General features: G+C 41.3%; 1 protein-coding gene across 2 annotated transcripts in view; it reads left to right on the top strand.

Moving 5' to 3' along the window:
* The first annotated feature begins 6 nt into the window (after nucleotides 1–6).
* Nucleotides 7–11,460, top strand: part of EFCAB14 (EF-hand calcium binding domain 14) — a 38,296-nt gene continuing 26,842 nt past the window's right edge. Inside the window, exons 1-4 of one of the 2 annotated variants that reach the window (XM_010847888.1) lie at nucleotides 7–190; nucleotides 394–1,150; nucleotides 2,787–2,935; nucleotides 7,959–8,104. In XM_010847888.1, the coding sequence (XP_010846190.1) occupies nucleotides 969–1,150; nucleotides 2,787–2,935; nucleotides 7,959–8,104 (477 nt within the window). In that variant the 5' untranslated portion in view covers nucleotides 7–190; nucleotides 394–968. Of the gene's footprint in view, nucleotides 1,151–2,786; nucleotides 2,936–7,958; nucleotides 8,105–11,460 lie in introns of both variants that reach the window. The other variant, XM_010847887.1, reaches the window with a different exon arrangement.

Raw genomic sequence — 11,460 nt, 5'->3', positions numbered from 1 at the left:
AGCTGGGGCTGAAGCGATGGCCCGGGTCTGGAGCCTGCGGCCACAGCCGCCGCCGCCACCAGCGACTTGGGAGCAGCTGCGGCCGCAGCCGGAGCGGGGGCCGGAGTCACGGCTGGAGTGGAGGCGGCGCGTGTGAGTTGCCGAGAGTCGCCCGTACCGGAACACCTCAAACTCGGCGGGAGCGCTTCAGGTGGGCTGAGCCGCGGTCACCCCTCCTCACCGCGCCCCCAGGCCCAGACAGCAGGGCTGGGGTCTTCCCAGGCGCGGGACTGGCTCCTCTCAGGCCGAATTCTCCAGGCTGGGCTCTGGGTCTTCCTTGGCCTCTGACTCCCTTAAAACTCGGGACGGAGGCCGGAGGACGGTGATCTCGGACTCGGGTATTTTCTCTGTCAGGGTTGTAGTGGCTGGGAGCCCCCTCCTGCTGCCATCTGGGGAGAGACCAGCGCGTTCCCACCGTCTTGCTTTGCATCTGCCCGTGTGTTCCCATTCAAGAACCAAGTTTCTTGTTTTTCTCTTCATTGGAAATCCTGCCCCGAAAGTCCAAAACACCTATCTGTGTGTCCTTTCCAGCTCCTGGAGTACCTTTAGAAATATTGTCTGCTTACCAGGGTTCAGAATCTCTTATTCTTGACTTGACTTTTTATCCTGAGAGACAAAAGTTGCTCCGCTCCCCAATATCCTCTTAAGTAACTGGCACTCCATGCATAGGCCTTTACCCATTTGGATCACCAGCTCCCTGGCCGTCTCTATGTGACTTGCCCCATTCATCTGAGTTCCAGTTTCCTCTGGAGTCCAATCTCCAGCCCCTAGCGTATCTGGTCAGTCCCACCCCTGGGTGGGAGTGACCAGAGGGCTCTGGCCCAGGCTTCCTCACCCTGGAAGGCAGCTCCAAAGCAGGGAGAGAATTGGGTGTCGGGTACGAACCTGGCAGCTCAGGAGTGGGTGCTCCACTTACCCCACACAAGAAGATGAAAAAGCGCAAAGAGCTCAATGCATTGATCGGCTTGGCTGGGGACAGCCGTAGAAAGAAACCCAAGAAAGGCTCAGGCCACCGCCTGCTTCGCACGGAGCCTCCTGACTCAGACTCCGAGTCCAGCTCAGAAGAGGAAGAGGAATTTGGTGTAGCTGGAAATCGCTCTCGCTTTGTCAAGTGAGTAAAGTGCTGAGGCTGGGATGGGAAAAGGCATCTCCTTGCACCACCAAGGGGGCGAAGGAAAGGAGAGGAGAGGGGAGTTCTTAGGAAGAAAAAAGTGTATAGTCCCCGGAAGGCACAAGGAGGGAAAAATGTTAGGGAGAAGATGTGTTCAGGTTCTGAATGAAGTGTAAGTTAGAGATCTGTCTCTAAGTGTACAAAGAGCTCTGAATCTAGGGTGGAAATGTGGACTTGGGGATTGTGCCAAGAGCCCGGTGAGAGTAGCAAAGAGGCTAAGAATAGGGACATAGGGAGAGAGAAAAATTTGAGAGACAAGGTCTTGTTAAATTTAGGAGACACAGGGACCTTAAGACTGCAGGGTTTTTTATTTGTTTGTTTGGGTTCCCCGCCCCCCACTGTTGATGGGTCTGAATCTGGTAATGGGGGATATGATGAAGGACATTCTGTAAAAACTATGAACCTTGAGAGAAATGGAGGGTGGGAGACAGAAAGAAAAGGCAGCTTTTTTCAAACCACTTTTAGTTGGTAACACCCTCCAGTACTGAGCACAAGTAAAAGTGTTATTCACTCAGTGGTGTCCGACTCTTTGTGACTCCATCGACTGTAGCGTGCCAGGCTCCTCTGTCCATAGGATTCTCCAGGGAAGAATATTGGAGCAGATTGCCATGCCCTCCTCTAGTAAACACAAAGACGTTGGGAATTGAGGGTTACAGTAGGAAGGGGGTGAAGGGAATCTTTAAAGTGCCCTTGGACTCTCTTAAGGAGCACATTAAAAGAGTATGCTGCTGAGGATGTGAAAGCAAGATCTAGGCTGAAGCTTAGGATGCTAAAAGAGATCAAATCTTTTGAGATTTGTTTGTTTGGAATGTCTTTGTCCTTTTATAGTAAAGGGAGAGATTGGTTTCTAATGAGCTTTGCCAGGTGAAGTAATTCAGGGCAATCCTGGGCTTCAGCTATGAAGATCTGATGAAGTGGAATAGTTAACTGGAACAGTTACCCTGTTGGTTTAGTTTAGACCTTGAGTGCTGGTTGACATTTCATGTGAAATCTAACTCCTTCCTGTGTTTCCTTCTGAACCAATCAACTGGAGTGTATGAGGTGTCCTACTGTTAACCTACTGTTAACAGTAGGTTAACCTACTGTTCTAGTTTTTTTCATTCCATTTTCAATAAAGCTTACTCAAAAGTTTATAAAGTTTCAATAAAGTGAAACAAGGTCCTCTTGAATGACTATATATTTGAGAGAGAGAACTAGATAGATAAGTGAATTCAGTACAGTAATAAATGGCAGAGAAAACTCTGATCTTTACACTTCCCTAACCTGAGTCAGTTTCCAAAGACCTGAATTGATGATGATGGCAATGAGCTGCAGTGCCCACAGGTGCTTCCTGTAACTCAGAAACTCCCTCATTTCATGAGAAGTTTGTCCCCAATAGATGAACTCTTCCTGGATCATATTATCTTGACATATTCAACCTGCTGTTCAGATTTAAGTGTGTTACCCTATGTTCCCTGGTAAATGGGTTGGTTATTCATTAGAGATGCTAATTGCATGCCCACACATGTGCTATTTGAAATCAAACCATATTCATAATCCCTTTCATACTCCTGGTTGAATTTGTTCTTATGATCAGGGGAGACTATTTACGATGCTGCAGGATCTGTTATCCCCTCTGTGCGTTTGTCATCCTTGCCGCCTGTGTCGTGGCCTGCGTTGGCCTGGTGTGGATGCAAGTCGCTCTGAAGGAGGATCTGGATTCCCTCAAGGAAAAGTTCCGAACTAGTAAGTGGTCACCTTTTCAAAATATAATTTTGGACTCTTTGCCAGGTTCTAGGACAAAGTGAACCACACTGAATTAAGATTTTTGCTCACTCTGATGAAGCAATTACATGTTCCTTTCAGCATTTTTTAAATTCTTTCTTAGCTATCGGCTTGAATGCAATGTTTATTTTTAAATGCACAAACAAAACACAGCGCTTATGCATCATTGAGACAAATAGCATCTGAAATAATGGCATTGCAGTCGGTGTTTATAGCATAGAAGGGAAGGGCCGAGATCCAGGATTCTAGAACCTTGGTTAATTTACACCTGTTGCCACTTCATGTTTCCCAACTGTAAAGTGGCAGTAGCAACACTAGGCTGTTTCCTTCCTCTTCACAGGGCCATTTGAAAAAGAATGTGGGCGTGTCTATCAGACAATATCCTCCTTAAGAAAGACCTAGAGAAGCATAGTACTGAGCAGTAATAATAATACCCAGCGTGTATGGCGTGCTTACTGTGTGCTGAGTCACAAATAAATATTTGTCTCATGAGTCAGTGTCTCTTAAGAAACTTTTGAAGTTGAAGAGTTTTATATATTCTAAATTGTTAAACTTGTATTTTGTATCCAACGTCCTTTTTCTGAGAGATGTGCTTACATGGCAGCTTCAACCTATTTTAGCCTAAAGATCTTTAGCAACACTGAGATCTTTGGTTCTAGGTTACAAGGGTTAATTTTCTAAGCTAATAAAAATCTTAAAACAACAACAGCAAATTACAAAAAAAGGAAAGAAAGTTATACCCAAAAGATACTTTAGTCAGTCTTTGTTTTAACTAACAAATAATGCATAGCTATAATTACAACCTGAATTTTATTAAAAGTAATAAAATCAGTTTGTTTGCTTTTTTTAATTTCTAAGCTAAGGAACCAGTTTCAGGTTAATTACAAAATCACAAATACCCTAACTTTAGCAGTTTTAACATTCCAGCAAACTGACCACTAGGCTTTCTCAATAAAGAAATCTGTCCCTAGAACTAGAATTAGAGTTGTTTCCTTACTTCCTAGAAGTAAGCCCTAGGTGATCACAACACCCTAGCTTTCCTTCACCCCAGTTTCTCTTTGTTGCCTGCCGTTAGTTAAGTTCCAAACTTAACCTGCTGCTGCTGCTAAGTCACTTCAGTCGTGTCCAACTCTGTGCGACCCCATAGAAGGCAGCCCACCAGGCTCCCCTGTCCCTGGGATTCTCCAGGCAAGAACACTGGAGTGGGTTGCCATTTCCTTCTCCAGTGCATGCAAGTGAAATAGACCTAACAATCTATCAGGCAACGAATATGTTTTGAGCACTTGTTAATACCAATTCTTGGAAATACTCTGTTCAGGAGATGCCAGGAGTTGTGCCCTGGACTGTGAGACCTGCTTTCTACCACTGAGCAGCATTCCCCTGGGACCCTGGCTATACTTGCCAGCCAGCTGAATGAAGCAGATTTGGAATTGTCAGTCCAGCTGCTCTGCGGGCTTTGGTTTGCTGCAATAGATATGCTAGCACCTATACTATCTAAAGCAGAACTTCTCAGAGAGAATAGACGTGCGGCCTGGGGCTCTGTAAGTCAGTCTGTAGGCTGAACCTTAGTGGACTACTTGGTAAGAGGCTTTTTGGGAAAACCATTCTCTTAGCTAAATGACGTTAGTCTTGTTAAACTGACATAATCTTTCTTTGAATTATGTTGCTACTTTAAATATATTTCAATAAGTTTATTTCTTGTTTTTCAAGAGGATAGTAGAAATAAGACTACCTGCTGGTCTGGCTTAAATATCTTTCTAAAAAATTCAGAGCACCTTGTCATTTATTTCATTATCTTCCAAGACACTTGTGAGAAAAGGAGGCAGGATTGCTGAGATATCTGGAGCAGAAAGCAGAGCAGATAGGCTAGGTATTTTTTCCTTGAGGCCAACGAGTAATTTGATCCTTAAGCTAAAAGTGCTGTCTCGCCTTGAAACTCTTCACTCAGTTTTCTTTTTCTAGAACCAGGTACTCCAGAAGACCTCCTCAGTTATTCTAAGGAAGATTCTATTCCCAGCCATTCCACTCTTATCACTCAAAGCTAGACGGAGGGGAAAGAATTTGGAAGAGAAGGACAATATTGATAAGTCAAACATGTCTGTTTCTGGTCATACAGAGTAGCAGTTTGGTCATTTCATGCAGAACTTAAAAATGGTCTTATGCTAATAAGGGTGCTAGGGTGTAAGCATCTGTGACAGCTGAAGTGTTCTAGGAAGAGTGCTCGTCCTTTCTAGCACTTTCCTTTCCAAACTTTCTAGAATCAGAAAGTTTGACTGTTGAATCCTGACTTACTTATTACAAGCTACAAAACACAGACAAGTCACTTATTCTTTCTGAGCCTACATTTTGCCATCCATAAAACATAAAGATAAATTTGTGCTACAAAAGCACCTTGGGCATTCCTGTGTCATAACATCTGTCACACTCTATAGTAATTCTGGGCTGATGCCTTGTTCCCCACCAGACTGAGAATTTCAGGTTCTTTTATATGTACCAGTGCCAGGTACATGGCTGGGCACATAGTAGGGGCTCAATTACAAGATGAGTAATTACATAAAAGTATCTTGTAAACTGTAAAGATGCACAAATATAAAATATTACTATTGGCATTATGTGTTGTATCTAAATGTGCAGAAATCTTCATTTCCTCTTCTTAAAGATCAGGAAAAGAGTTAACTAAGTTCTTTTGAGTCGGATTATACTAAATTTTAAATGAGTTGCTTCTATGTTGAAAGAACATGAGTTAGTAATCGTAAGTTTTTTTATTATTAATCGTAAGTTTGTTTACTGTATTTCATTCCGTGTATGTAATCAGAGTGCCTTTATTTGTCTTTTCTCTCCTAAAAATCCCCAAATCAGATAATGAATATAATCCCTTCTTGGCTCACACAGTCCTCAGGATTTAAACCGTTTGCAGAGCTTGTCAGATTTATATGTTTATTAGTTAATAATTTTAATCCAAGTTACTTACTTGTTTGTCTTACTTCCTTTTCTACTTAATGCATATAGATTGCAGGAAAGAGAGACTTTCCCAGCCTTAGAGTGTTTTACCGTGTGACAATGGCAGATATGTGTGGGATAAGCTTTTCTTTATAACCTAACTGAATTCAAAATTCAGTTGGGTGCTAAGTGCTACATTAATTTAGACTGACTGGTAAAATATTCCTACTAAATGAGATGAATGTATTCCTAGAAACTGTGTAAATCAAATGTTACATTAAAAGCACTTAGCCAAGGCTACTATTTATAAAGAACTCCTTCACATATTTTTGAAAAGTGAATAAAAATGTCTAATTTCTTTTAATAATTCTAAATTTTCAGATAGTGGGTTTGTTTACAGTGAGGATACCACCACCACCCCCTGATTTTTGTGGGGACTTTTGTTTTATTTGTTGAGTTTTCCTTGTTTAACTTAATTAGGATAATATTAACTCCATTTTATACCCTATAATCATTTCACTGGACAAGCATTTAAATGCTTCCATGTACCTGGAACTGTGCTGGTCCCTGGGAATATGTGACTAAATAAGACCTGATCCCTGCCCTCAGGCAGCTCTTTTCAGTCTGATGGAGGAGACAGATAAGTAAATAATTACAGCACAGCATGTTCAGTGCTCAGTAGAGTTGGGAGTTGTAAAGAAGTACCAGTGGCCTCAGGTGGGGGCCAGCTATCTGTGCTGAATCTTGAAAGGAATCAACTAGGCTAAGGTGGAGGAAATGAAGGGGCAAAAGTCAGCTAGGCAGAGAGGCTAGGGTGTGCAGTCGCTGAGGCTTAAAGAGGTTGGTGTGTCAGGAAAATCAACTTAGCTGGAAAGTAGACCAAAGTGTAGCTAAGGTGATGAGATATATGGTTGAGAGGTAAGCAAAGGCCAGATTTATCCAGTCTTTAATACTTCCTGAGTGCCTGAAGTGTGCCGGGTGTATTCTCAATGCCAACCTACAGAAACAAAAAAATTTGCGAACTTAAGATTTTAGTAAATAGTTTTATATCTGTCCCTTTATGCCAGTTTTTTATTTTAAAAAGAGCACATGATAACTAATCAAGCAGTCTGTGGCTTTGAAAGAAAGACATAGGTTTTATTCTGGAGGACCAGCCGTTATCAATATTTTATTTTCCATGAAAATAAAGAATACTGTAAAGAATGAAGAGAAAGCACTCTTTCAGGCCTCTGCCTTCAGGCTGGCAAATCTCTAAACCATCCAGAAGACGCTGTTTCTCAAAAGAAAGGCCAAATTCACCTAACATTTTTCTTTATCTTCTATCTCACTTTGAGCTTTTGGGTTGATTTAAGATTTAAGAAAGCACTGTTTGCGGTTTATGAAAAAGATTTAAAATCTTAGTTGTCAGAGCAGCACTTGAAAGGTAATAAGAACCTATCTTGCATTTGACCAATTTGAGGTAGAAAAAATAAATTTAATCATTTAGAGATATAACTTAGGCTGTCACCTTGAGCATTAATGGAGTAAAGCTTATAAATCTTTGTTGACCAATTAGAAAGTTTCTTAACTGAGCAGGTCAATACTTAACATTTATTTATCACTTATTGTACGCCTGGCCAGCTGTGTTTAGTGCTTTACAGCCTTCTTTCACTTAAAATATTTTCACAGGATGGTTAGAATTATCACTGTATTACACATGAAGAAAGTGAGCTCAAAGAATTTGAATAATTTGCTCAAGATCCAAGTTGCAATTCAAGTCTAACTGTTTCTGCTGATGTTGTTTGTTATCATTTTTAGCCACCTGGCTTTAAAAAAGTTGTACTGCCAGTAGTGAGATAGCCCCAGTTAAATAAGCTTTAGTGTTAAAGATACACATTTACAGAAATAAAAAGAACAGTGGAGTTGATAAATAAGATTTGTCATTATCCTCCCAGAATTAACTTTCATTAATCTGGCTTCTTTCCTGCTGTATGATCATTTTTTCATCTTGGAGCCATGAGGGAAATTTATGGCTATTTATGATTGTTCTTATGTTTACTTTTAGTGGAATCTAATCAGAAAAGCTCATTCCAAGAAATTCCCAAACTTAATGAAGAACTACTCAGCAAACAAAAACAACTTGAGAAGATTGAATCTGGACAGCTCGGGTTGAACAATGTCTGGATAAACATCACAGAAATGAATAAGCAGGTAGCAAAAGTGTGATTGTCTTTCTGTATAAGCTGTGAATATTTCATTTTGTCTGTCTAGTATGTATCAGTAAGTGTAGGGAACTCACTTCAGATTGTTTTACTTTTTGAAATGGTGCTTTGCATACTGTGATCCCAACACATTAAAGTCAGTTAAAATAGATAATAGTTATGCATTTACCAAATGGTTAAAATGTTAACCCTTTCTACAGAGGAGCAGAGATTTACCAAGTAGAGCAGCTTAGAAGGAGTTAGAAATTCATGAATCAGTTTTTCCTAAGGAGCAGAGTAGATATTAAATTTAACAATGTATTGTCTAACCACCCCCCCAGGAAAATTGGATAAATGGTTTTTATTAGATCATGAGAGCTTATTTTGCTTAATAGAATTTGAGTAATTTGCTCAAGATCACAGTAAGATACTGAGTTGCAATTCAAGTCTAACTCTTAAGAACTTACAGACAGCCTTGGGGTGTAATGCTGTTTGCCACACTGGAAACTTATCAGCAGCTAATGATAATTATTATTCTAGGTTAAATACCTTGACCAGGCAAGTAGGCTTAGAGCCAAAACTTTTCTAGTCCCTAAATTGGCCAGATCTCACATTGATGCCGAAAGAGGGACTGCCAGAGGAAAAGAGGGTATTCAGAGGATGTTGATGGAGCATCTTATGTGAATAAGGTATGGCAGCTGCAACTTGGTGGCTCTAGCCCTTGTTCTCAGTTTGTGTGCTTTAGTTAAGAAAGACAAGCATTGACTGAAAAGAAAACTCAAGTGCCAAGTAAATGGTCCCCTCACAAAGTCCTTAAAAATAGCTTTGTCATTCCTGTTGTGGCTAAGAGGATGTTCTGTTCTTCAGAGTGGAGTCACAAAGTTCAGAATCAGTCAGGGCAGAGAGCACTGTGCTAGAATAAAGTGCTTGCCAATGTTTTTGAAGCTACCCGCTCCTTTCAGCAGTAGTTTGGGAGTAGCACAGGCCAGCACTTGTGACCGGAGATCAATGGCCTAGGGCAGTGGCTTTTAGACTTTTGCCTGGAACCTACAGTAAGATATATTTTCCGTAATTATGCAGTAAACACATACATGTGTGTGTGCACACACACATTCACACACTTGGTCACATCCAACTCTTTGTGACCCCATGGACTGTGGCCCACCAGGCTCCTCTGAAAATGGGATTTCCCTGGCAAGAATACTGAATGGGTTGCCATTTCCTTCTCCAGGGGATCTTCCTTACCCAGAGATTGAAACCTTGTCTCATATCTCCTGCATTGGCACTTGGATTCTTTACCACTAGCGCCACCTGGGCGTGACTGAAATAAAAGTTTCTGAAAACAATCACTTGTCTTAATATAATGCTGCCTTATGATATTTTATTTTTTATTTAGTTGTCTTTCATTTTTATAAATATCATGAAATAATTGATGGGTTAGAGCACCTACTATTGACTATCATTTAGCCTTGGACTCTTAGTAATAAGGAAAAAGCAGGGATTCACTCCTTTTTTACAAGAAATATAGGATAGACTCTGGCCTTGCTTGTATTCACAGAACAAATGAGCAGTTTGGCCGGAGAGTACAAGTGAAAGTAAACCACCATGAAGCACTGAGAAATAATTAGCGTCTCTCTCTGGGGCAAACTGTGGGTTCTTTGGCAGTTCTGAGGCATCTAATTATACCAGAAGGTTGTCCATTGTGTTCTGAGCTTTGCTGCTCCTGCTGCTAAGTCGCTTCAGTCGTGTCCGACTCTGTGCGACCCCATAGACGGCAGCCCACCAGGCTCCGCCGTCCCTGGGATTCTCCAGGCAAGCACACTGGAGTCGGTTGCCATTTCCTTCTCCAATGCAGGAAAGTGAAAAGTGAAAGGGAAGTCACTCAGTCATATCCGACTCTTTGCGACCCCATGGACTGCCCCCCACCAGGCTCCTCCGTCCATGGGACTCTCCAGGCAAGAGTACTGGAGTGGGGTGCCATTGCCTTCTCCATCTGAGCTTTGAGCACAGAAATAATGATGATGGCACGTAAGATAGTAACTGCCACCTATTAAATTCCTTCTTTATGCAGGTCTCTATTAGATGCACTTATGAGATATCCTGTTTTGCTTCTGTAGCTCTATGAAGTAGGAGGTGCTGTCTCCATTTTACAGATAAGAATACCAAGGCTCACTGAGGTTAAGAGGTTTACCCAAGGTCAACTGCTGTGTAGCAGTGCTAACAAAATATTCAAGTTGTAGAAACCTATTTTCTTTCCAATTTTCTATTCTACCTTCCATCTTTATAGCCTCTAAAGGATGCAGTTGTGCTTAGTAGATAAAGCTGAAAGAATGTGAAGTCAAGTCCATATCAGGGCTTATAATCAATGATGATCTGTTTTAGTAACTTTTTTACTTACTATTTAAAGAGCACTTAATTTTAACCCCAAAGCAGAAAAGCAACATTTCAGACTTTATAGTATAAAATGGTCTAATAAGCAAATGGTCTACAGTAGCTATTTTTAATTTCGCTAATGAAAAGTCATGTAATATCCATGAAAGTCATGACTCATCTTTTGGCTGGAATGTAGAGGCTTTTTTTCTTAGTGATTTGTATTTAATTCAACTTTTTAGACTCTTTGAATTGCATTGTGTGATGTTAGAGATAAGTTTTATAATGCTCAAATCCAACCTAACATTCTAGAATTCTTAGGTCTATCAGAGACCTAAGCAGCCTCTGATGTCAGTAATGGGAGAGTGTCCCTTGCCTTTCATTCTAGTTACACATACAGCTTTGCAGTAGTTTTCCACAGATGTGAGCATTAGTCCACCCAAGAGAGGAGTGCTGAAAAACAGAATCCAGCTTTGCGGTTTTTGGGACTGTAGTTGAATCCTGGTGACCAGTGTGTGATCCAGGTCATATAAGTGAGTATGAAGTCCTCTAAGTCCTCTAACACTTAGAGGAGTTGAATGGTCCTCTAAGAGAACACTTAGAGGAAAATGAATGGTCAGGTCTCCAGAGCATATTCTTTCTGTGAGTCAGCTGATAGCCCAGGCCTAGAGCACTTGGGGCATGGGGAGAAGTGGATAGCACCTCATCTTTCATTGCCTTGGCTTTCAGCTGTTCCTCTAGTTTTGGTGAAATGGTAGCTGCCAGTTAGCCACACTGGCCATTTGTGAGGCCATGACCATTGTCCAGATACTTGTGATCAGGGTAGTTCAGTACCTGGAAGAGTAGCTCTACCCAGATCACTTCACCCAGAACACAGCTTGTTGTCTGTTTAAAATCTGGCCACTTGTCAATGAAAGGAGTTGTTCCCTCAGGTGGGAAAAAGGTAACCACACAATTGATACGGTATTTGGAATAATCATATCCTTGCTCGTCAAG

Source organism: Bison bison, unplaced genomic scaffold (assembly GCF_000754665.1).
Source record: "Bison bison bison isolate TAMUID 2011002044 unplaced genomic scaffold, Bison_UMD1.0 scf7180017864256, whole genome shotgun sequence".
Taxonomy (NCBI): Eukaryota; Metazoa; Chordata; class Mammalia; order Artiodactyla; family Bovidae; genus Bison; species Bison bison.
This window is presented reverse-complemented; position numbering and strand designations above follow the sequence as displayed.